Below are 25,055 nucleotides of genomic sequence, written 5' to 3' on the forward strand. Positions count from 1 at the left end.
AAAACCAAGCAGGAACATTGTGTCTGTACTTGACATATTGGGGCCCAGCGCAAGTACAACTACAAAGAACTGGAGAAATACAGTTGAGAGTTCTGGTGTAGGCTGAAGAAATCTCTTAATCACACTCCAGGAGTAAGAGAGCCTCAGGGCCAAATTGAACCAGAATAAAATGTTTACCCAAGGTGGTTACCCACTTCCTAGCTGAAATGGAGAATGAGAATTACGTCTATCATGACCAGGAAAATGGTATTATTAGGTCCAAAGATTGAGGCAAAGTTAAAGACCATGAAGGTCAGAGCCAGGAAAGAGTCAGGTATTCTGACAGGTCAAGTAAAATGGTTCAGAATTAAATCTGTGAAGAAGTACAATGTACTGAAGAGTCTTTGTTATGCATCCTTGCCTCTATCTTGCAATGTTCCTCTCTAGCCCCCTTGTGGGGTTAAATAGGAATAGTGCTACAGAGTGATATTATTGACTGACCTAATATCACAGTAATAGCAGGACTCAGTTCCCTTCCCAGCTCCCAAAATCAGGCAGAAGGCAGCCAGAGATAAGACTGTTACCAGACATCATTTACTAATATGGAACAGTTCCCCACTCATTTCTTCAAGTTTAATTATAATGGATTTGGGACTTGAAAGAGTAGAGACTAAAGCTGGCCATTGATCATTCAGAATAGCTGGGGCAGAAAGGATACAAGAAGGGTCTGCCAAGCAGTACTTACCTTGTCTCTTGTGAGATGAATCTTTTCTGGCCCAAGTGAATGGATGGTCCCAGTTAGAGCTGCAAAGGCCTTAGGAACCAGCACAAGATCTCCTCCATTTATTTTGGTTTTCTGTTTCCATCCTCCTAAGAGCTCTGATCACATTCCAGAAATTGCCCCCAAATTGAGCTTTTATAATGTGTCAAGTTGCTACTGAAAGTTTGTTCTGCCTTATGTGTTCCAGAAAACAGAAAAGGTCAGCTTCTCCTACAACGAACTGGCTGATCCTAAGTTTTCATTTTATGACAAGACTTTGGTGGAAGCAGTGAAAAAGGGAGACCACTGGGTGCACTTGTTTTTCCTCTCACTCTCATTGTGTCATACTGTGATGTCAGAAGAGAAAGTAAAAGGTGAGAAGGGCCCTGAGGCCTCATAGACTGAGAATATGCCATAGAGTCTAGGCTGGTTGAAGGTGAGAGTGGTTTGATATCACTTGTAATGGTTTAATCGAAAAAAGAACTTCCTAATAGCAAGTGTTATCCAGCAATTGAATGGATAGTCAACATAAATAGTGAGCTGCTAGTCACTGGAGATATTCAAGTAGAAAACAACCTCTTGGTCTGAAAAAAGATACAGCCATTGGATAGGGGTCAAACTTGGTGCTATCTAGGGAGCTTCTGATCTTGAGATCATAGAGTCCATCTGAATTATCCCCAAGATCAGCCCCACTATCTCTGACAAGATTTCTTGAAGGATGTATCGAGTCGTCCTTTTGTTACTTCACAATTTAAGGCTATCCCCACATATCATAGTTTCTTTACTAACGAGATAAGACTGTATCATCCATGAATTTATCCATACCTTTTTTTGAAAGAATGAAAAATGACTGTTTATAAATTAAGAAGACTTTTTTTTCTTAACAATTTAGGCAACCAAATAAATCACATCCTTTAAAGTCAATGTACTCTTTACATAACTCTTTATATAGTAACACCTTATATTTATCACTTTACAGTTTTATAAATTGATTTTATTTATATTATCTCCCCCAATATTCACAAAAGCCTTCTGAGGTAAGCAGAACAAGAAAAATCATCCTAGTTTTGAAGGAAACTGAAGCTAAAAGAGATTAAATGACTTGCCTAAAATCCTATAGCTAAAAATGGCAAAGATAAGAACCCAAATTTCATGTCTCCTGGCCCTGTGAGCTCCCATTCCACGATAGGCCTCTCCAGGCCTGACATTCCAACAAGTTGCTATTATTTGAAGAGTATTTGAGTTTGTCTTTGTTTACTGCCTTGAGTGACAAGGTAGGAAGCACACAAGAAAATAGTCTTATTGTCCTATAGATACATCTTTCGTCTGAACTAAAATTATATTCCCCCACCTATCTCATTCATAAGTATAAGACTCTGATAATATGTAACTGTTTTTAAAAATTAAATTGCCCTTCAGAAGAGAAATAATCCAAAATGTACCTCAGGTTATGGTGCTATTCTAAAAAGGAGCTTGAAAAATGTCTTGAATAGTATCACATTGGAAGACTGATTCAGTAAAGTGAATCATTTAGCTTCCCAAGGTGCGAGTTTCAAAGATGACAATATTCATTCATATATTTTTTTAAATTGTTTATTAAACCATCAATATTATAGTAGTATTTCTTTAAAGTTTGGCCAGTCTTATGCAGGACCACTTTATGCAGGACCACTTTATGTAGGACCACCTGCATGAGACTCACCCACGATATTTGTTAAAAATTCAATTTCTTGGGTCCACCTCCCAGATTTTGTGATTCTGGATTTAGTAAGTTTGAGTAGGGCCAGGAACCTGCATTTTTAACAAGCCCCCTGAACCCTCTTTACCCACTAAAGTTGGAGAGTAACTGCCTATGTTTTGTTTATTTGTATACATTGCATGTACCATGTACCTCTATAATACTAACTCAGGTCTGTGAAATGAGTTGAAAATATTGGAAAGAAAAATAAATGACCTGTTCTATATAACCTGGCCTTTTAGGGCCAGACTGTGAGGAAGTTTTGTTGCCTCTTGGGCTCCATCTTTATGTAAGCCATTTGGAAGACAGTGTTGTTTCTGGGTGGACTTCAGCTGTAGGCTCTGGCTGCCCTTTTCTCTGGCTGCCCTTTTCTCTCTCACCAGGTAACCTGGTGTACCAGGCTCAGTCTCCAGATGAAGGTGCCCTGGTCACTGCTGCCAGGAACTTTGGCTTTGTGTTCCGTTGCCGCACATCTGAGATAATTGTGGTAGTCGAAATGGGGAAAACCAAAGTCTACCAACTGCTGGCTATTTTGGACTTCAGCAATGTGCGCAAGAGGATGTCTGTTATTGGTGGGTGCCCCTCCTAGTCACTCCTCTCCCCTTATTTGTCTTTCATACACATTCACACATTGACTTCCTGTTTAATCTACACACAAATGTTTTCTCTCACCCACATGCCTTCCCACAGGTACTGTGCCTCAAATACGAACACATAGCCATTCCCATTTTCTCTGTCATATATCATTTTATTGTCTTTCATACACATGTGGAGGCTTGCTGCCATATGCTAGGGTGCTTCTTTAGTGTTCCTAAGTAATGGTTTATAAGAACCCTCAATGCTAAGATAAGAACAGAGAATAAATCCATAAAACCTGAACCTGGAGTAAGAGATGGAGGCAGAAATATAGGGAAATTCATACTATCTTGCTCTCAGTTAGTTTGGGTCATTATTCATCCTTGGTCCTTACTAGGTGTGAGCTTTGGTATTGAACTTAGACTTGAGAAGCTAAATGTGATTCTGCATCAGAGTCTTCCATAGGTGATATTGAATTCATGGAAGAACTGGTTCCATAAGGTCCTCTCTCACTCTCATCAGCCTGCACCACACCAGTTATCCTGTGTGACCACTCATTAAGTGTTTAGTCTCCAAAGGTATCAGAAACAAATGTCACGGGAACAGCCTCCTTCCATCTCTCAGTGGCCCAGACAAGTTCTTATAACAAGCCTATATGGTTAATTTGCTTATCCTTAGTGAGGACACCTGAAGATCGGGTAATGTTGTTCTGCAAGGGTGCAGACACCATCCTCTGTCAGCTGCTTCATCCATCCTGTAGATCCCTCAGAGATGTGACCTTGGAGCATTTAGATGTAAGTGTTTAGGTTGCAGGGGAGAGAAGCTGTGGGTGGTTTTGTGTATCTGGATATGTGTCCACATCTGTCTCTGTGTCACTGTGTTTCTGTATGGGTATGTTGGTGTCTGTGTCTCTTTAATTGATGGAAGAGTAAAAATTATCTCATTTAGTGGGATTCTCACTGACCACATTGCCAGCTTCCGTGTCAAGGAGTTGGATGGTACAAGATCCCAGAGGCATGACAAGGACTATGTCTGTGGGAACACTTAACACAATCAGAATAGTTCTATGATTCCTGGTTCAGGAGGTCCCATGGTCAGACTTAGAATTTGCTTCATTGTAGGGCCCACTGGTAGGGGAGGCCCCACCCCTCCTCCCCAGCTATGATGAGAACGGATTGCTTTTAGGGTGTAGAGCAGAAAGCACCAGGCCTGGGTTTGTTTAGGGGACTGTTTGATACCATTCTCTAATATCTACAGGATTAGAATCCTCAAGGGTACCTCCATTTCCACCTACCCCACTCCATTTCCACTCCACTGCATTTCTACCCTCTAGGATTTGAGATATATCAGAAAGAAAGAGTGGCTCCAGTCTGCTGACACTAAAAAGTAAAATCAGATCCATATTCCCTGGAGTTTCTACCCTTATACCTGGATAGATAGAGGGTTAGGGGAATAGGACAGGAAATGGGATGAGGAAGGGGAAGATCAGAAAAAAACTTTAAAGAAGAAATAGATTTGAGAAAATGCTATTAAGCCATTTTGGCTTGACTCTACTTTAACACAGTCAGAAGTCAGAGAACAAATGGCAAATAAGCACATGAAAGATGTTCAGTGTTTTTAGCCAACAGGTAAATGCAAATCAAAACAATAAGATACTACTTCACACCACTAGGATAGCTAAAATAAAAAAGATGACTAGATAGTTGTAAGTATTAGCAAAGATGTAGAGAAATCTTAAACTTCATACATTACTGATGGGAATGTAAAATGATGCAGCCATTTTGGGAAATAGTCTGGCAGTTTCTGAAAAAGTGAGGCATTGAGTTATCATATGACCCAGCAGTTCCATCCTAGGTATATTCCCAAGAGAAATGAAAATATACATGCACACAGAAACATGTACATGAATATTTATAGCAGCATTATTTACAATAGCAAAAAAGCAGAAACAGCCCAAATGCCCATCAATGGATGAATGGATAATTAAAACGTGGTATGTCTGTACAACAAATTTTTCATTTGTAAAAAGGAATGATGTACTGATACATGCTACAATATACATGAACCTTGAAAACATTGTGCTAAGTAAAAGAAGCCAGTCACAAAAGGCCTTATATTGTATGATTTCATTTATATGAAATGTCCAGAACTGGCAAATCTGTAGAAATAGAAAATAGATTAGTGGTTGCTAAGGGCTGAGGAAAAGGGAATTGGAATGACTGCTAATGAGTACAGGGTTTCTTTTGCGAGTGATGAAAATGTTCTGGAATTAGATAGTAGTGACAGTTGTACAACTTTATGGCTATAATCTTTTTAAAAACACTGAATCGTACACTTTAAAAGGCTGAATTTTATGGTATGTACATTATATCTAAAGGCTGAATTTTATGGTGTGTACATGGTACCTCAAGTGTTTTAAAAAGTCAGTGAAGTGTCCCACACAGGATGGCTCCCAGAGGCCACACTATTTTTTATGGGCTTGTCTGAAAACTCTCATCTTTTAACCTTTCAAAACACATGAATTAGGTATCTTCTCAGAGAACATTTCCAGACTGGCTTCAAAGGGTGTCATAAAACTGTTTCACATCTTTTGACCTGTTTCCTGCTACCAACCTTAACACCCAGCCATAGTGGAGCCTGACTACATTACAGTCTATTAACCACTGATAATACACCTATGAGTCAAGCTTCAATATCCCACTCATGCAGAAACATATCTCCAGACCCTCTAAGACAGAGATCAGCAAACAGGTCATACAAAAACAAGTTGCAGTCAGTGTTTGGCCCCTGGGCCCTAGTTTGTCTACCAGAAGAGAAGAGAAAAAGGGATAAGTAAGAAATAATGTTAAACAATCTGCTAAATTAGTTACTGAAGGATTAAATATCTGTTAATACACAGTTAAGCTTGTCAAGTCCTATTATCAGTATCCTAATCAAAATCAGTTTCTGCCATGTCTCTTCCTTCTTAAGAAGTCTCTGGGATCTACTCTCAGGCTTCTGTTTCATAGCTCTGCCTGCCAGTAGTACAGAAGTTTAAGAGATGGCATTCCCTACATATATTGCCTCATGTTAATTTCACGTGACAGCTAACGTCAAACATGCAGGAGTTACACAGGGAACTAAGAGCAAACTATTAAGATGATAAATTCTGTTTCTCTTTGTTCTTATAATGCCAAAGTGAATAATTTTGAAGCTCACTATAACAGTGATCGTGTAAAATTGTTAGTCATGTGCAATTCTCAGTACACAAATCTGCTTCTAACCTACCTTCAGTTGGATATGAGTTCAGCCCTAAACCACCCACATTCTCACCCAGTCCTCCTTATGACCAAGAGTATATTTCTGCAAGATAGCTAACTATGGTTAGGATGTATCAGTGGCCAAGGAGCAAAAAGATGCTAGCTCACCCATTGAGCATTTCAACAGTGGCCTCACTAACACCGCTGGCTATGGCTAATCAACTGAGCCAACCAGCTGTAGACAAATACATAATATGTGTGCTATTCAAGATGCCCATTGAATACTTGATGAAAGAAGGCAGAGAGGGAAGAAAACGAATCTTGTAAAAAATAATACCCTTGATTATTTTTTATAACAACTTCTTTTTACTTTATTACTCCATTCTCGTAGTATAGAAATCATTATCTTGTCGGTAAGGAGTGAATTATTATCCCAATTTTACATGAAGAATTCTAGAAGGCTTGATTTTCCCCAGGGTCACATAGCAAATTACCTAACTACAGACAGAAGCTAAAACCTTCTATCTCTCAGAACTACTCTCAAACTTTACCCCCAGCTATGCTGGCCCAATCCTTAGGACATTTTGCTGAAAGAGCTCAACAGTTGCTTTCTGGTTAGGCTAGGTATTAGCCCCATGGTACTAACTATTAAACCCTGTTTTGCAGGCAGACAGGGCCTATAGAGTCCTGTCTGCCACTCCCTTAACTCATTCCTAACCCAGCCCAGGCCTACACACTGCACACACATTTCTTCCAGGATTTTGCCAGTGAAGGCCTTCGCACCCTCATGGTGGCTTACCGAGAATTGGACAATTCATTCTTCCATGCCTGGAGCAAGAAGCACAGTGAAGCCTGCTTGTCTTTGGAGAATCGGGAAAATAAAATATCAAGTGTCTATGAAGAGATCGAAAAAGACTTGATGGTTAGTGCGAGGAAGCCAGGGACTTCCTCACCACTGGGGCGCGATGAGGGATGGCAGTCACCAGAGGGCTCTGAATGGCTTTCAGCAAATCAGTAGGTTCAGGCTCTCTATAGGATTCTCTCAGTAGAATCCAAGCTGATTCAGGATATCCTGGATTTTTGAAATTCATAAATAATGAAAAAATGCACTGGTTATAAATTTTATCTTTCTGACGATGTTTCTTATCCCAAAACTGCTCGCAGAAACTTAAGTAATCTGGGAGAAATCAGGATCTAAATAATGCGCAGATTAGATAATCCAGAACTAATTGATGGAATAATCAAGAGAAAAATATTCACTCATTCACTTGACATATTTCTTAAGTGCCAGGTACTGTTTTAAGCCCTGAACATATAGCAGTAAACAACACAGACAAAAAGTAACGTATACAGTATGTTAGATGATGAAAGTACCATGGGAGAAAATAAAATAAAGCCAAGAAGAAAGCCAGGGAGTATCAGCATGTGCGTCTGTTTTGGAGAGGGTAAAAGCATGTTGCTTTTTAAAATAGTGTGCTTAGTCTTCCCTCTAAAGGATACATCTGAGCAGAGACCTCAAGAAGGTGGCAAGCCAAGCTGATTTCTGGGGAATTAGCTTTCCAGACAGAAGGAATGGCCAGAGCGAAGTCTCTGAAACAGGAGCAGACCTAACTTGTTAATTGAACAGCAAGGTAGCTAGGGTGGCTGGTACAGTTTAAGTAAGGAGGAGAGAATAAAAGGACATGAGAATAAAAGGTAGAGAAATAGTAGCGAGTCCTGATAGGCCAATATAAGGACTTACAGTGAGATATGGAAAACCATCGAAGAGTTCAACCAGAAAAGTGATATGCTAGCTTTTTAAATGATCTCTCTGGCTGCCATGTTGAGATTATGCTATAGGAGAGCAAGCACAGACCCAGGGTGACCAATTAGAAGGTAGTTGCAATAATACTTGAAAGATGATAATGGCTTGGACCAGATAAAAGTAATGGAAGTGGTGAGAAATGGTCAAATTCTGTACGTATTTTAAAAACAGAGCCAACAGAATTTTCTGATGGATTAGATTATAGGATATAAGAAAAAGAGAAAAGAGCAGAGCTCCCCTGTATCAGTCTGGTCAAAAACCCCAAAGTTTTTGACCAGACTGATACAGGGGAGCTCTGCTATAAAAAGATACCAAATAGGAAAATTTAGAGATCTCAAAATTTACAAATCTCCTTGCATACTCAGTTCTGTGGTTAGTATTTCTAGACGGTCCTTCTAGAGGCCTAGCAGAAATCAGTCAGTAGTTTGTCAGTTCCTCAGACTGAGTGCTGGTGCCCATCCCTGTGGTTGTTCAGGGTAGCGTAGGGAGAAGGCATGATGTTGGACCAAGATGCTTTTAATTTAGTGATTTCCCTTTTCATGGGAAAAGACCTTGAAAACCTTAGAGGGCTCTAGTAGGTAAAAACAAAGGAAGTTCACCCAAGTTCTTGTAGGGTTGAAAGAAAAACTGGAATAGGATGTGGGGGATCACTTGTCTGGGATCCACCGCGTTTTGAGACCAAAGCTGGGAAGCTTGCTATGAATACAAAGCAAGGAAAAAATGAAAGTGTGTTGAGAAACAGAGAGTTTAGAAGTGGCACACAGTATCATATATGGCTTAGGCAAGTCTTTTCCCTCTTTGGTCCCTACTGTGTTTCCAAATTTGATATCAGCATGTGGTTAAAAAGCTGCATCTGTTGAGAGACAGAGTGTGCTAAGTTTTATGCCATTGGGGTTCTTGTGCCATGACAGAGCCAGCTTATTAAAGAAGATGCTAAGGTGCCAGTTGAGTTGTTGGGTAGCATTAAGAGCTATAACTATCTCCTTTTTCTTGACTCATCAATATCTCTGTTCGAAGCTGATAGGGGCCACAGCCATAGAAGACAAGCTGCAAGATGGAGTACCAGAAACAATCATCACCCTGAACAAAGCCAAAATTAAAATGTGGGTTTTAACTGGAGATAAGCAAGGTAAAAGGGAACTGCTCACCTGATTAATCCTCTTCCCTGTTCACCTTAGCCATTTCTTTTTCTTTTCCTTTTTTCCTTATCCATTTATTTGGAAAATACCTTATAACCCAGGTCAAGTCCTTACAAGACAACTTAATTCCCAGTCTGGCATACAATTTGCTAAGCATATACTTTGTGCCAGCTGCTATATTAGGTAGGCGTTGAAAACACAGAGGTAAGTCAATCAGACATGGCCTTTGTCATCCAGCAACTCACAAGCTAAACATTTTAGAGTTGTCTTTCATTGTATCCTCTCTGTTGTCCCAAAGATTTATTTTCGCACCATGTCCCACCAGTTCCTCTGAAAATCCTCTTGACTATGCCACCACCACCCTAGTTTAGCCTTTGTCCCCTATTGGCTATACTTCTGCAAAAACTCCTGAACTGATCTTTCTCTTGCCCTTATTAATTTAAGTGTAGCCTACAAACGACCATCAGTTTAATCTTTCTAAAATGTACTACTTTTATGATGTTGCTCCTCTGCTCAGGTACAGTGACTTCACACTGGTAGTTGTACTCTACTGTCTGGCCTTCAAGACCTTCATAATCTGTTGCTGCCTACACATCCTTATCTCTATCCTAAAGTTACCATTATATTCAGTATGTCCCAAAACAAACCAATTCCTACTCTAGGCCCTCTGTTTGAGTTGTCTGCCCATTTGAAATGTTTTCTCCTTCCTCCAAACAAGTCTTACTCATCCTCAAGGCTTTTCTCCAGGAAGGTTTCTATAACAATTGCAATGCCTCCTCTGAATATTGATACCACTTGCAGCCAGGGTTCAGGACTTAATTTAAAAAACCTTCTTTTTTTTTTTTAGTATTGAATTTATTCCAGATTTCTTGATGTAGAGGAAAGACTACTACCTAAACATATCTCAGTCTCCTGTAAAATCTAACATAGAAATGGGCGCAGTTCCGTTCAAGAAAATATATCCTGATTACCTGGATAAGTGGATAGGCTGGAATTGCTTTAAGAAACAGGGAAAGGCTTTGTAAAGAAGTCTAAGCCAGAAGGATCCTAGTTATTGATAAATAACTAATAAGTCTTTACCAAGTAGACAGTCTCCTATGGGTGTTTATATATGTTCTCTGTTGACTCATGAAAAATACACTTCGACTGCATCCAAGGCAAATGTGGACAGATGGGCTCTGCAGCCCACTGCTAGTGCCCATGTACCAGTACACTGTGAAGACACCCTGTCCTAGCCAAAATGTAACCTGTGTTCTCTCTTCCCTGCAGAGACTGCTGTGAACATTGCCTTTGCCTGTAATATATTTGAGGATGCAGTGGATGGGCTGTTTATCGTGGAAGGCAACGATGGTGAGACCGTCCGGGAAGAACTCAGGTACAGATCGGGGAGCTGCCACAACCTGTCCCTGGACCCAAGATTTCCCATTCATCTATTCACCCAGTATGGCCCCCATACTACCAGAGGAATCAGAGAAGAAATGGAGGAAGGGAAAACAAAAAACATAAAATATTTAAGAGAATTTCGTGAACAAGCATTAGGGCTCAAGGAGTTGGAGTATGAGGGATAGGAGTGATGTGTGGATGGTCAGGGACCCAAGGCAGTGGCAGGTCTCTGGAGGCAGTCAAGTCTGAGGTTCTGGCTGGTACTTGCAGAGGCTCTATATCCACTTTGCCTACTTTCACTCTGGAACATATTTTTCTTCCTAAGCTCTAGGGCTTCAGGTCAGACACTCACCACTGCTCTTGGCTTTCAGGTCAGTAATGGACAAGATGAAACCCAAGTCTCTACTGGACCCAATAAGCAGTTGCTTCACCACGAAGTCCAAAATGCCCTTCAGAATACCTGAGGAGGTGCCCAATGGCAACTATGGCTTGATCATCAATGGCTACAGTCTGGTGGGCAACACAGAGCTACAACTCTGTTCTCTTCTTTCAAAGAACTTTTTTCCCTAGGTTCAGGCAACTGCAGGGAAATTTTAGGACCCATTAGTCACCCTATTTCCCCTCCCTTCAGGGGTGCCCTTGCCTGACAAACGCCTTTCCTGAGCCTTCTCTAGGCAGAAATAATGAGGAATGAGACATTAAGGACATATTCCTTTATTTAAATTATTCACTACTGACTGGCCTGTCACTTAGGGGAAGGAAGAAAATGAACAGAACCAGGTTCTCCAAAAAGTCACTTGACCTTATAGCCCAGTCAGTAGATTTAACCCAGTGTGAGATCCTGATGGGTTTCACTCTGGAGGCTGGGATAGATGTGAGGATGCCTAGAATTGACTTAGGGGCTTGGCCTCCCTTGGGGGTGGAGCACCTTGGAGCAGCTACGCCTGACCTCTGGAGTACAGGAGAGTACAGGGTCTAGGAAGGTCCTGACCTGAGAACCTTTTGGGGCAACCTGAAATGTGTATGTGTCCTGGTGCTGCAGGCCTACGCTCTAGAAGGGAACCTGGAGTTGGAACTGCTGCGAATAGCATGCATGTGCAAAGGGGTGATCTTCTGCCGGATGACACCTCTTCAGAAGGCCCAGGTGGTAGAGCTGGTGAAGAGGTACAAGAATGTGGTGACACTGGCCATCGGGGATGGGGCCAATGACGTCAGCATGATCAAAGGCATGTGAGGGGTGGGGGCAGTAGCCCCAAGGCATGGGCTTGCCCTTTTCTTCCTCCATGGGCAAAACTGATCTGGGTGGCACTGTGTTGCTGGTTCACACCCCTGCACATCATATATATTATACATTTATACTGTTTTGCAGCTTTATTCATGCTTCTGTACACCTGCCTGCATTCCCATGTGATTCACACACGCATACATCTGCCCATATCCACAAGCATGCACTTGAATTTAGATTCATGCACTTAACACTCATTCGTATACATAAACATGGCTCCCACAAGAACCTATGCATATATTCACAGAATCAGCTGTGTCACTACCACACCATCTTTCTGAGATGAAATCAAAGCCCACAGAAAGGACCCCTGGGCAGGAGTCATGGTCTGTTCCTTTTTTGAAGGCTGTAGGCCTGAGCAAAGTTAGGCAGAAGACAGGGCTGCCCAACCAGAGAATTAGCTGTGAAGACCAATGCAGGGATCTTTTCCTCCCTCAGGCAGTGTTCCCAAGAGCTTGCCCTGACTCCCCTGGCTGAAGGAGAATAGCAGACTTACTGATACTTGGCACCAGTAGAAACAAATAACTGAAGCTGGTTTTAATTTCACCTGAATGTTGTTAGACTTCAGCAGCTCGTGTTTCTGTGAGATATGGACATCTAGAGGTTGTCTAGTCCAGCCTCTCTCTCCATACAGGAAACACTAGCAGATATTCCAACCTCAGCTTCAAAACTAGGAAGTGTTCTTTCTCTCTTCCCCAGTTTCTAAAACTCTGGTTTTTAGGGCCATAGAGGTTCTGATTATTCCATTAAGCAATACAATAGGTGTATACCAGAAGATCAGTGAATTTAGCCTGTATTACAAATATACGAATTAAAAGTTTTACGATCTCTAGTCTTATCTATCAAGTATAATCCTTGCTTTATCCAGAAAAAGTCACCTTAGACCTCCTAAAAAAACTTGTTTCTCACAAAGTATATACATCACTTATTCCTCCCAACAGTTGGATTTGGCTCCTTAGATAAACTACTAATTAAATATAGAGTTAGATTGACATCTATCCTGCATTTTTAATTGATTTAAGTGGCTTCAAGAGATATCAAGAAATGTTTACCTCAGCATCTGGACAGTAGGAAAGAGCCCAGATGGCTATAGTAGGTACAAAGACCATCCAAGATAGCTTTCTAGAACTAGCCATGCCAGACTTTGAAAAGCAGTATCCAAAACAAAGTTCAGATGAAGGAGCTGTTTTTTGACTTGTGGGCGAGGGGCAATTCACTAAAGAGAAAAGGCTCCACTAAGTGCCATTTTGAACTGGGCCTAACAGTGTTTTCCAAATGTAAGTAAGGGGTTTGTACAACATGATTTCAGCTTTCTTTTTATACTTCCCAGGCTGAGTGTCCAGCAAACAAGCTCTGTGGCTGAGAAGTTTCTGGGGTTTCTTTTGCAGCTGCCAACATTGGGGTTGGCATCAGCGGCCAGGAGGGAATGCAGGCCATGCTCAGTAGCGACTTTGCCTTCTCCCAGTTCCACTATCTTCGGCGTCTGCTCTTGGTCCATGGCCGCTGGTCCTATAATCGCATGTGCAAGTTTCTCAACTACTTCTTTTACAAAAATTTTGCCTTTACCCTGGTGCACTTCTGGTATTCCTTCTACAACGGGTTCTCTGCACAGGTAGGAGGTCAGGTGGCATTTCCCACTGTGGTCAACTGGGTCTTGTCACCCCTCACTTCAGCCAGCTCAGACCCTTTCTCTCCTCTAGAGACCAGTTCTGCCATCCACCTGTAAAGCTCCTCACCCATGCTTATCCCATCTCCTCACCCTACACTTAACTTTAGATTTCCAAACCCCAGTTTTTCTAGCCTGGCTCTGACTTGGCCTTGACTCTTTCAGAACTCATAAGATATTTTCACCTTTTCCCTGACATAGAGACTTAGAGTTTCCAAACATATGTAATGAGAGGAAATTCCTGGGTCTGGGAGTTGTTTATTTTTATTTTTGTTTTTTTTTTTTAGCATCCAAAGTAGTCTTTATGGAACTGACTAAGCCTCAAGGGGCCTCTGGGTCTTGCTAGACAGGCTAGTTATGGTGTTCAGCTATAGTCATACTTGGAAACACAGCTTCCCTTTACTTTCCCTCCCCTACCCCAGCACACACTATTATTGCTTTAATGAATTAATTCCACATTTTAAATATGAAATCTTTCCCACAGTAACGGGAGGGGCGACACCTCTATTTTGATGTTCCACAAAGAGTCCCTTTTTCTCTGAGAAGTTTTTAGAAGTCTCTCAAAGATTCCCCTTGGGAAATTTTCTTGGGAGATCGTTACTACCTCTGTTGCTTTGGGCTCCAGGGAAAACAGACCGACCAGTCAGTAGTCTACGGACAGTACAGACAGTAACAAAACCAGTCGTGTGTGTGTGTGTGTGTGTGTGTGTGTGTGTGTGTGTTGCTGCTGACCTCTTGTGGCTAGTAAGGAAAGGAACCCTCTCTAGAGCCCAAGGTGGAACACCTAGCTGCAGTAGGATCATGAGGTCTGTTCTGCTTGCCAGTGTTAGAAAGTGTCCAGTGTTATAGAAACTATTGAATGCCATAAAGCAGATAAAGAAAAAAGCCCAGAGATTTACATGCCTGGGAGTGCAGGGATATAGCTAGCATTCCATAGCAGCCACTCTAGGTCCTTTCTGTGCCAGGGCAGGGGTGGGGGGCAGGGGGCAGGGTGGTCAGTGCAGATCATGGTAGCATTGTTCCAAATCAACCTGGTAAGGTTCACCACAAACAAACTTGATGTAGCCTGTCCCAGCTTGGTAGCCAGAGTTCTAAATAGAGTAGGACCAAATAGAGACAGAGGTCAGCCTTCTCAGTCGGATTTCAAATCCTGCTCTAGGTTAGTGTAGTAGTGGGTAGGTTGAGGGCAAAGGGAGCTCTCTTGGACCTGGAGGTGGAGCTGGGACTTTGGAGAAGAGAGGAATCTAAGATATCTCCTTGTTATTCTTCCAGGCAGTTTATGATACCTGGTTTATCACTTTCTACAACCTGGTCTATACCTCCCTCCCTGTCCTGGGCTTGAGTCTATTTGATCAGGTAAGAACAGCAGCAAGCCTCTTAGTCAGGGCTGAAGCCTCTGGGCCCTTGAAGAGTATTCCCAAGAGTAAGAAGAATAGCAAGAGCTGAGCTATAGTCTACGGCCATGTCACCCTGAATGTGCCCAATCTCCTCTGATCTTGGATGCTAAGCAGGGTTGGGCCTGGTTAGTACTTGGATGGGAGACTACCTAAGAATACCAGGTGCTGTAGGCGTTAAAATAAATAAATAAATAAATAGATAGATAGATAGATAGATAATAAAATAACATAAAGTCAAGTGTAAATGGAGTAATTTCTAGAGCAAGGAAGGAAGCTCATCATCTGGAGAGGTATCATGGGATAAAGTAAAGAATCCTCCTCCACAGAGAATTATCAGTTTTAGAAATCCATGTTTTCCTGCATCAGTTTTCTCTTTGTAAAGAGAAACATGGAAATAGTGTTGTACAGTAAATTTAGTGTGTACAAAAGTAGTGAAATAGAGTTATTGGGGCAGGACTAGGTAAAGCAAGGGGCCTCAAGAAAGGAGGTACCCATATAGAGATAATGAGGTAAATTCATGCAAGGAGGCCTAGATGGGGGTCCTGAAAGCTAAGCACAGGACGTATGACACCTTGAGACATAGGGAGTCAGCCTAGGGAAACTGTCCCTGTCAGAAATTTCCTGGGCACTGAGGGTCCTGGTGTCCTACCTCTCCGTCCTCTTCTACCCCAACCTCCATTCATGGGCACATGGAATAGAGAAGGAGCCTCCAAAGAGGAATAAAAGAGCTGAAAGAGGACATCATGGAATCATGGTTTCTGGTCTCCATCAGAGTAGGAAGAAAATTCTTCATGAAGTAGCTTCCAGCCTCAGAGCAGCAAAAGGAATGAGTTGTATCACTCAACAGCCCTAACCAGCTCCAGTGGTCTAATTCTAGGGATGCACAACCTCTCAAAACATTCCCTAAGCTTTGTTATCCAGAGTTTCAGATTTAGGAGATGAAGGTGATCCAATGTCATCCACATAGAGAATCTTCTTACTTGAGTTCACCAGTAGATACGGAAATGGGAGGCACATCACAACGTGGATACCTCCAAGGGACTCACTAGTCCCCATTAGCTTCCCCCTCTCTTTCCACTGGCTTTTGACACAAAGAATATTCAGCTAAAGGAATATTCAGCTAAAACTGGGGACTCATGTCCCAACTGTGTCCCCTACCCCAAGGTCCAGTCCTCTATTCCAACTACTCCCAATCCTAATTGCCCCCTTTCTTAAGTCTGAAATTGAACTGCCTCCAGTTCCTTCCCACCATCTTGACCTTCTAGCTTTCTTCCACTACCCAGATCCTTGCCTAGAGAGTAGGACTTCAGGAAAGGTCTGTGTTCACTGCTCTGTTATTTTGTTCCACTCCCTAAGTAATCACTGAGGAAGCTCCTAGGCAGCCTGGCAGCAGACTCAGTGAGGGGAGAAGGCTCTACTCTGATGGAGATGGGACTTTCCTGAGCCTTTTTTCTTACCTTCTGGTGCTTCCAGGATGTGAATGAAACATGGAGCCTACATTTCCCAGAGCTGTATGAGCCAGGCCAGCACAACCTCTATTTCAACAAGAAGGAATTCGTCAAGTGTTTTATGCATGGGATCTACAGTTCCTTCGTGCTGTTCTTTGTCCCCATGGGGACTGTTTTCAACTCAGTATGCAGCGATGGGAAGGAAATCGACTACCAGTCCTTCTCCTTGATAGTGCAGACCTCTTTGCTTTGTGTAGTCACAATGCAGGTGTGGCCAGTGGTGATGGGAGTAAGGGGATTGGGTGGGGAGACTGTCTGGAAAAGAGGGAGGGAAGGAAGGATCCTCCATTACAGAATTGGAGAAGGGAGGTGGCTGATAAGTCCCAGGTTATAGAGTATTGCATATAAGTGTGGTTTTCAGATTGCCCTGAAGACAACCTACTGGACGGTGATAAGCCACTTCTTCATTTGGGGTAGCCTGGGTTTCTACTTTTGCATCTTATTCTTCCTGTACAGTGATCACTTGTGCCTAATTTTCCCCAACGTCTTCCAATTCCTAGGTAAGGCTCTGCCCAGTGGGTGGCATGGGGATGGAGGATAGGGGTGGGGAATATGAACCAAGTATATTTGTTTAATAAATGTGTGCAGAGTACTTATTACTATGTGCTCAGCTCTGTGGCTATAGTTATGAGTAAGACATGGTCTCTGCCCTAAAAGGACTCAAAATCGAGCAGGGGAAATATTTCACCTTATAGAGTTTCTAAGATATTTTCCAATTTTTTTATCCAATTTGATCTTTACAAGCATCCTGTGATGTAGACAAGGCAAGAATTAATAGCACCATTTTAGAGACTAGAGGTTTTTAATTTTAAATGACTCAAATTTAGGTCCCCTGGTTCCTAGTCCAATATTCTTTCCATTGTGGCGTACTACCTTGTTGTCTCCCAGATTAATTTCCCTACCTCTCATATCTACTATGAGGAGGACAAAATACAGAGAGAGTAAATATGTAGATGTAGCTGGCTCCCATCTGTTGTCAAGGCACTCATTTTTCCCCTCCAAAGTCCTCTGTCCCATTTTCATGTCCAGGCCATTGACAAAATACAGAGAGAGTAAATACGTAGATGTAGCTGGCTCCCATCTGTTGTCAAGGCACTCATTTTTCCCCTCCAAAGTCCTCTGTCCCATTTTCATGTTTCATGCTCTGGGATTCCTATAACCTACCCCCACCTCTTCTGCCCTGCCCAGCCTTTAGCAGGAGACAAAGGTATGTAAATTCACAGTAACTTTCGTTGTACAAAGGACCTCACTGCAATTTTTTTGCATTTATATTATTTCTCAGGAGACTAAACTGTCTCCAGATCAATAACTTCCTTCTTTGGACTGAAGAGTATCTGTCTAAGTTCTGCCTGATAGCCGCCTTTCTCTAGGCTCTGGTTCAGCCTTTCCCCTCCTGGCTCATTGTTTACAGGTGTGGGAAAGAACACTCTGAAACTGCCACAGCTGTGGCTGAGTGTTGCCCTCAGCGTGGTGCTCTGTGTTTTGCCTGCCGTTGGGTACCAGTTCCTCAAACCACTATTCTGGCCCTTCTCTGTGGACAAGGTAAGCAGAATAGGGAATCTGCCCAAATGTTATCTGATTCGTGACCCCTTTCACCTTTGCCTCTAAATAAAAACCCTGTCCCCCATGCTCTGGCTGTAGGTTATTGACAGAATTCATCGCATGAAACAATCACTGCCACCCCCAGTCCAGATTAAACTGAAACATTCGAGCTCTCGACGTTCTGCCTACGCATTCTCCCACAAACAGGGCTTTGGGCCCCTCATCACTTCTGGCAAGTTTATGAAGTCCAAGTTTCCCAAGAAGGACAGCTATGCTTTTTAAAAGTAGAGGTCTTTAGGGAAACCCCAAAGGAGTCACTCATTGCTCTTCCTCCCTTGTATTCACCTTAGTAGGAAGGACTTAGAGTCCCTGGCAAAGCAGCATAAACCTGCCCTTCCACTCATTCCAGGGACACAGCCTTTTCATTCCCTAGAATGCTGTAACCAGGTAAGGCAAGGAAAGGTAAAGAAAGAGCTCCCAGATATCCATCAGAATTACAGCATTTCAAGAAAAAGCATTGTCAGACCTCCCTTCTACCAACTCTTCTAAATTTTAATACAGACAAACAAATGTGGAAGTAGTGGGTGAACAGGGTCAGTGTGGAGAAGGGAAGAGAAAATAGGACCTAAGAATCTTGCTCTGGCCCCCATTTCCCATACCCAGAGCAACCATAAACCTTGCCAGAGCCCCACACAAACATGGTCCCACTCAGGCACCATTCTCAGGTTTATCTGGGGGATTCAGTGTGTCTTCTGCTGGCCCTGGGTAGCAGAAGGAGGAGACAGCTGTGAAAAGTTGGTCATAAGAAGCTGAAGGAAAGTTTCTGGACCAAAAAAAAAAGGTGGCTCCTGCCTTAAAGACAGCTCAAGATTTTGCTTTCTTCCCCTCTCTTTGATGCCTTTGACCCAAGAACTGACACTTTTCCAGGCCTCAGAACTGGGAGAGAGAGACTGAATGGGATTTTAAAAAATCTTTTCTTGAGGAGACAGCCATAATTGATGAACATTTGTCTTCATTCCATAAAGTTATTTTGAGAAGAAATTGTATGTACTTAGGAAATTGTTTCTAAGAAGTTTGTGGAGTAATAAATTGCTTATTTTGGAGTGGAGAAATGTGTATGGTCTCTTGGGGCCCCAGCAACAATTACATAGTCCAAGCAATATCCTTGACCCACAGACTCCCCACCCTCCCCCTTCAAATTAAACCAATATTTCCCTTACCCCCTTTTCTCTTTTTTTTTTTTAAGTTCTATGCCACTTTGCTGCTGCTAAGCTCTATCTTGACTTCGCTATGACTACATCTTTTAACCATATAGCTCTAGCCTCTTTACACACCTTAAATATTGGTTCTCAAAGTTCAGTGCTAGGTTCTCTGCTCATCTTTCTCTGTATACTTTCTCTGAGTGACTTCATCTAAACTCATGTCTTCATTTACCAACAACGAAGAGATTTTCACTTCTCACTCTATGCTAGATCTCTCTTGAAATCCAGATCCATTTATTAAACTGACTCTGAGACCCTTCACTTAGTTGAATTGCAGGAAACTCACACTCAACCCACCAACCTGCATTTATCATTTTTCTTCAAAATTTCATCCCAGGATGCCACTACCATTATTGCCACTATCCAGTCAACAAAGGCAGACTGGTAGAAATCATCCTAAAGCCTTTCTCTAGTCTGATATATAATAAGTCATCAAATAATATAAATTCTGTATCTTTATTATGTCACTTTCAGTTCCCTCCATTATTTCTACTATTGCCCTTTTTCAGACTCCGATCATCTCTTACATGGATAAAATCTCCCAACTCATCTTCCTGGTTTTCTCCTATTCAAGGCATAAGCAATCCCACTTCCAGAGTCATCTGCCTGAAAGGCAAATTTGATTGTGTCAGGCCCCAGTTTTGCATCCTTTAAGGGCTTCTCATGCCTCTGGATCAAGTTAAAATTTGGACATTTAATTATTGGGCCCTCTCTAGCCTTGTCTTTCACTACTCCACCTTCTGCATTCACTCCAATCATACTATTTCTGGTCTTCGTGTCATCAAACATGCTGTTCTCATATCCCAAAATGCTTTCCCTCACCCCCTTCTTCATCTAGCAAACTCCTAGTCATCCTTCAAAACTCAGAATAGTTGGAACTAGATAGAGGTGATGATTGAACAACATTATGAATGTACTAAGGCCACTGAATTGTATACTTTAAAATGCTTAATTTTATGTTATGTGAATTTTACCTTGATTTTTTAAATAAACCTCAGATTAAGCAATTTATCCTCCAAGACCCTCCCCTGATGCCTCAATGTGACTTATACACTTGTGACTTATATACTTATTCAGTTGCTCCCCTGTGCATACCTCTGTTAGTGACATTTACTACAGAGCATTTTAATCACTAATTTACTTGTCTATTCATAGCATATAATGGGCTTTTAATAAATGTCTGTTGAATTAATGAGCAAATGAAATGAAAGAATTGGAATCTGCTGCTCTGCCTATTTTTCTTGTTTCTCCAAATAGTACCACCCCCCAACAAATAACTCGAACCAGATCCTGGAAGCCCTTCTGTTCCTCTAATATAATCTATTTTGTTACCAAATTCCATTTACTCCGTCTTAGATACATCTTTAAATCTTTCCCTTCCTGTTCATCCCCAGGCCCATTGCTTTCGTCATTTCTTGCCAAGATTATAGCAACATCCTCCTCTCTGGCCTCCCTGCCTCTTTCTGCTTCTTTTCAATCCATTATCCACACCACAGAGAATGATCTTTCAAGAGTACAAATCAGATCATGTCATATATGTCATGTGCCGGTTTAAAATCCTTTAATAACTCATCAGAGAAATGCATATAAAAACCATAATGAGATATCACCTCACACCTGTCAGAATGGCTATCATCAATAAATCAAAGAACAAGTGTTGACAAGGATGTGGAAAAAAGGGAACTCTCATACACTGTTGGTGGGATTGCAGATTGGTACAGCCACGATGGAAAACAGTCTGGAAGTTTCTCAAAAAATTAAAAATGGATATACCTTTTGACCCAGCAATTGTACTTCTGGGTATTTATCTAAAGAACCCAAAACAATAATTCGTAAAGATCTACGCACCCCTATGTTCATGGCAGCACAATTTACAACAACCAACAATTTACAACAACCAAGATATGGAAGCAACCTAAATGGCTATCAATAGATGATTGGATAAAGATATATGATTGGTTCATATATACAATGGAATATTACTCAGCCATTAAAAAAATGAAATCCTACCATTTACAATGACGTGGATGGACCTAGAGGTTATGCTGAGTGAAATAAGTCAGAGAAAGGTAAATACCATACGATTTCACTTATATGTGGAATCTAAGAAACAAAAAGGACAAACTAATCAAAAACAGACTCACAAATATAGAATACAATCTGGGGATGGCCAGAGAGGAGAGGGGTTGGGGGACTGGGAAAATGGGGTGAAAGGTTAAAGAAGTACAAATTAGTAATTGAGAGATGGTCATGGAGATGGGGAGCACAGTATAGGGAATGTGGTTAGCATTAATGTAATGACTAGGTGGAGAGCCAGAGAAGAAAAAGAGTAATTAGAGTGATCGTCTTATAAACTCCATAAATGTCTAACCAATGTACTGTATACTCGAAACTAATAATTAAATTTTAAAAATCCTTTAGTGACTCATAGCTTTCCTACCTTAGTGCTGCCTACCTCTCCAGCTTCATCACCATTTTCTGATGCATATACCCTCATTTCTGCCAAACCAAGCTTATCCACAATTCCTCAAAGGTTCCATTATCTTCAGAAGACTTTATATGGTGGCTCTTTCTGTTCTCTCCTTTTAGAATACTCCCTCCTCCTTTGCCTAGCTAATGTCTATCTACTTTTCACTTTCAGCTTTGGTCGCTTACTCTGGGAGACTTCACTGACATCCAAACTCCTGTTCTTGAATTGGGTGCCTCTTCCTTGCACATTTATTTTCAGTTCCCAAGAGTTGAATATATTATTACTCATACAACTGTTTTAATTGTTGTTTACTTCTCTGTCTTCTCTGTTAGGCCATGATGATCTAGATGTGTCCTTGAGGACAAGAACTTTATTTCATTTTTGTATTCCTATTACCCAGCAGATGACTAGCACTTAGATTATTAATGTTTTTCAATAACTGAGTAAGTGAATGAAATCTACTACTACCTTTTATTTGTCTTGAACTTGCCTCTTACCTTGTCCTTTCTAAATGAATCTTATCCTTTGGTACCTAGTTTCCAGTTATACTGCAGGGGTCTTTTTTCATGAAACATGGTCACTCATGGTCACCCATTTAAGGCATTTGTAAAAATACAATTTGGAACAATAATATCCGCCAAAACCCCTGAACAATCAGCATTCTCTTCCAGTGGTTTATATGCATCTTGGAAGATTTGAGTGTCATTCTCTGCTGAGGATCCAAGACAGCAGATGCCACATTCCAAAGTGAGATGTGAGATGGCCATGCAAGACTTGCAAAAAAGGGAGTGTGAAAAACAAGTTTTCAACTCAATTACCTCACCCATCCTGAGAAAAGGGCCAGAAAATCAGACATTGGAAAGAGATCTTTAGAATTGTCAGTGGGCTTTGAGTTCCTCCCCTCCCCCTACCCAGTTCAGTTCAAGTTGAGAGGGTTTTAAGGAAATCGCTTGGAGAGATTGATATGATTAATGTGTTTGGGGGACACAGAGAACTCATAGTTGACTCATAACTGGAAAATGGGAAAAGTGAGAGAACAATTAACTCTGTTCTCTGGCAGAGCAAGACAAGGTGGCTGTGGTGAGATTGGCCTGTATTCCATTGTTTTTGCAGGAAAAGGGATGCATGGGTGCTCCTCATGGACCAGATATGGGCCACGTAAGAGACCTAGTAGGGTTTCTTTATCTTGTCAGAGATACCATCTAAAAGGTTGAGGAAACCTCAGCAGAAGGAAACATGATATATGCTATCAAATACCTACAGATTTCTAATTAGATAGAAGGTTGGTTGCCTGAGAGTGGATTGATTGCCTGAGAAGGGGCATGAGGTAAATTTTCTAGATCTTGATTTTGAGGTGTTTACATGGATGTATACATTTGTCAAAACATATCAAACTGTACATTTAAAATCTTCATTTTATTGTATGTAAATTATACCTCAATAAAGCTGATTTTTCAAATGCCTAGAGATTTGCAAAGGAGTTGTAAGTGACCTGCTAGAAGAGTTGAATTCACCTCAAGTGACTAGGTGTAGGAGAAATATCTCCACCAACAGAGAAGGGATCTCTGAAAAACCTACAACAGGGCTTCTTGAGAAAGAGCTTTAGCTACCTGCCAAGCACTACAATTAGTTTGTGACTATTAGTTGAATAAACCTCCCTCATCTCTTCTCCTTCCACCCTGCTCAAACACTGGAGAGAAAGGGCTAGCAAGCTGGGGATGGGTGAAGAGATAAGTGGGAAAAATAAACATCTACTAAGCCCTACCCCCATTTCCCACTGAACATGGCCACCTGCAATAGGGCCAAGCTGAGAAATGGGAAATGCTTTAATTTTAAGGTTTGAAGTTTAAAAATTGTTTCATTAGTCTGCACATCTTAATTGTTAAAGTTTTATTCCAGGAGAGAACCCCATGAGGGGCTTCCGAAGTTGGGTTCAGTGAGGAAATCTTTTTATTTGAGCAAGATTGAATAGCAGCTAATAGCAAAAAGAGGCAATTCCAGATTACATAGGCCATGTTTACACTTGTTCCTCATCTATAGCCTCTTGGGAACAGGGAAAGGCCACAGGACTATCTGGTTCACCCTGCACCTTTTTCTTTAAGAACTTGTGGGAAAAATAACTTTATTTACCACTGCCAGAAATAGAGAAACAAGGGCACATTATCCTAGTCCCAACATTTCTCAGCAATTCTAGCCCCCAATCTTCTAAGATATGTGCAAAGAGTTTTGGAAAAGACTCAGCATTTGGAGGAGTCTGGGGGTCATCCTAGACTATTCGTTCTATTCTTCCCCCCATCCCACCCCCAATGATACACTTAATTAAGTCATGTAGATTTCTATACCCTAAATCTCTCTTGAATCTACCTCCTCCAATTTAACCCCCCAGCCACTGTCCTAATTCAGACTCTCACTTCTCATCACAATTACCACAGAGTCTCCTAACTGATCTCTTTACCTCCCTAATTCAACATTCACACTCTGATTAGAGTGAGATTTCTAAAGTGCAAATCTATTCAAATACTGGTAATAGTGTAAAATGTGTCTGGCCATAACTGAATAGATTCCAGTTCCTGGGGATGCAAATTAATTTTGTCTAGTAGAGAATATACATGTCTAACACTTACATCCTCATTTGAACTGGTTTTAATATCTTATTGGTTCCCTCATTAACAAGTGAGTTTAATATTTATTTTGTATTTGTATAAGGTTCATGATTTTACCTTTTTTGAAAATTATCCCTTAACACAAGTAACAGGATGTAACCCATACTTGCTGAATGAAAGAAACTATATGAATGGATAGAAGGATATGTCATCTACCCAGGGCAGGAATCAAGCTGAACAGCCTCAAGAACCTGGGCAGTAGTCTCTGTGTATAGACTTGGCTCCTCCCTATGCAACAGATTGTTCCTTCTCAGCTACTCAGGCCATTGGTAAGTAAAAGATAGTCGCTCACACAGTTCTCAAATTTCCATTATAAGTCAAACCATGAGTAAGGATATAGTTCTTTCCCTAATTCCAAATTATCAGGTAAAGGATGCTAATTGATCTACTTTGGAATAAGTCCCTACCCTGGACCATTTAACTGTACAAAAATGTGGCTTTTCATTGGTCCCCCTGATGGCAGTCCTAGCCCTCTCTACTTCATCCTCAGAATTTTATTTCTAAAATTTGATTTGCCATTCCTGCCTCTGCAGAAGCCCCTCAGTATCTCTCCACTGCTTACAGGTGAGTCTCAACTCTTTAGTATGTCACAGGAGGCTCTTCATTATCAGATCTCTGACCATGTCTGCTATGCTCTCTCCATT

At 41.4% G+C, this 25,055-nt stretch overlaps 1 protein-coding gene and 1 pseudogene across 1 annotated transcript in view; both read left to right on the plus strand.

The window, feature by feature from the left end:
* LOC105306486 (phospholipid-transporting ATPase FetA-like) overlaps positions 1 to 18,298 on the plus strand; it is a 71,290-nt gene extending 52,992 nt beyond the window's left edge. The window contains exons 14-27 of the mRNA XM_023524041.1: positions 948 to 1,113; positions 2,861 to 3,049; positions 3,732 to 3,847; positions 7,050 to 7,214; positions 9,114 to 9,225; positions 10,505 to 10,610; positions 10,990 to 11,131; positions 11,661 to 11,844; positions 13,292 to 13,515; positions 14,842 to 14,925; positions 16,440 to 16,682; positions 16,836 to 16,974; positions 17,886 to 18,016; positions 18,116 to 18,298. Coding sequence (XP_023379809.1) covers positions 948 to 1,113; positions 2,861 to 3,049; positions 3,732 to 3,847; positions 7,050 to 7,214; positions 9,114 to 9,225; positions 10,505 to 10,610; positions 10,990 to 11,131; positions 11,661 to 11,844; positions 13,292 to 13,515; positions 14,842 to 14,925; positions 16,440 to 16,682; positions 16,836 to 16,974; positions 17,886 to 18,016; positions 18,116 to 18,298 — 2,184 coding nt within the window. The remainder of the gene's footprint in view (positions 1 to 947; positions 1,114 to 2,860; positions 3,050 to 3,731; positions 3,848 to 7,049; positions 7,215 to 9,113; positions 9,226 to 10,504; positions 10,611 to 10,989; positions 11,132 to 11,660; positions 11,845 to 13,291; positions 13,516 to 14,841; positions 14,926 to 16,439; positions 16,683 to 16,835; positions 16,975 to 17,885; positions 18,017 to 18,115) is intronic.
* LOC111732252 lies at positions 15,022 to 15,140 on the plus strand (annotated as a pseudogene).
* Positions 18,299 to 25,055: the final 6,757 nt, after the last annotated feature.

The sequence above is a fragment of the Pteropus vampyrus genome, unplaced genomic scaffold, assembly GCF_000151845.1.
Source record: "Pteropus vampyrus isolate Shadow unplaced genomic scaffold, Pvam_2.0 Scaffold436, whole genome shotgun sequence".
Taxonomy (NCBI): Eukaryota; Metazoa; Chordata; class Mammalia; order Chiroptera; family Pteropodidae; genus Pteropus; species Pteropus vampyrus.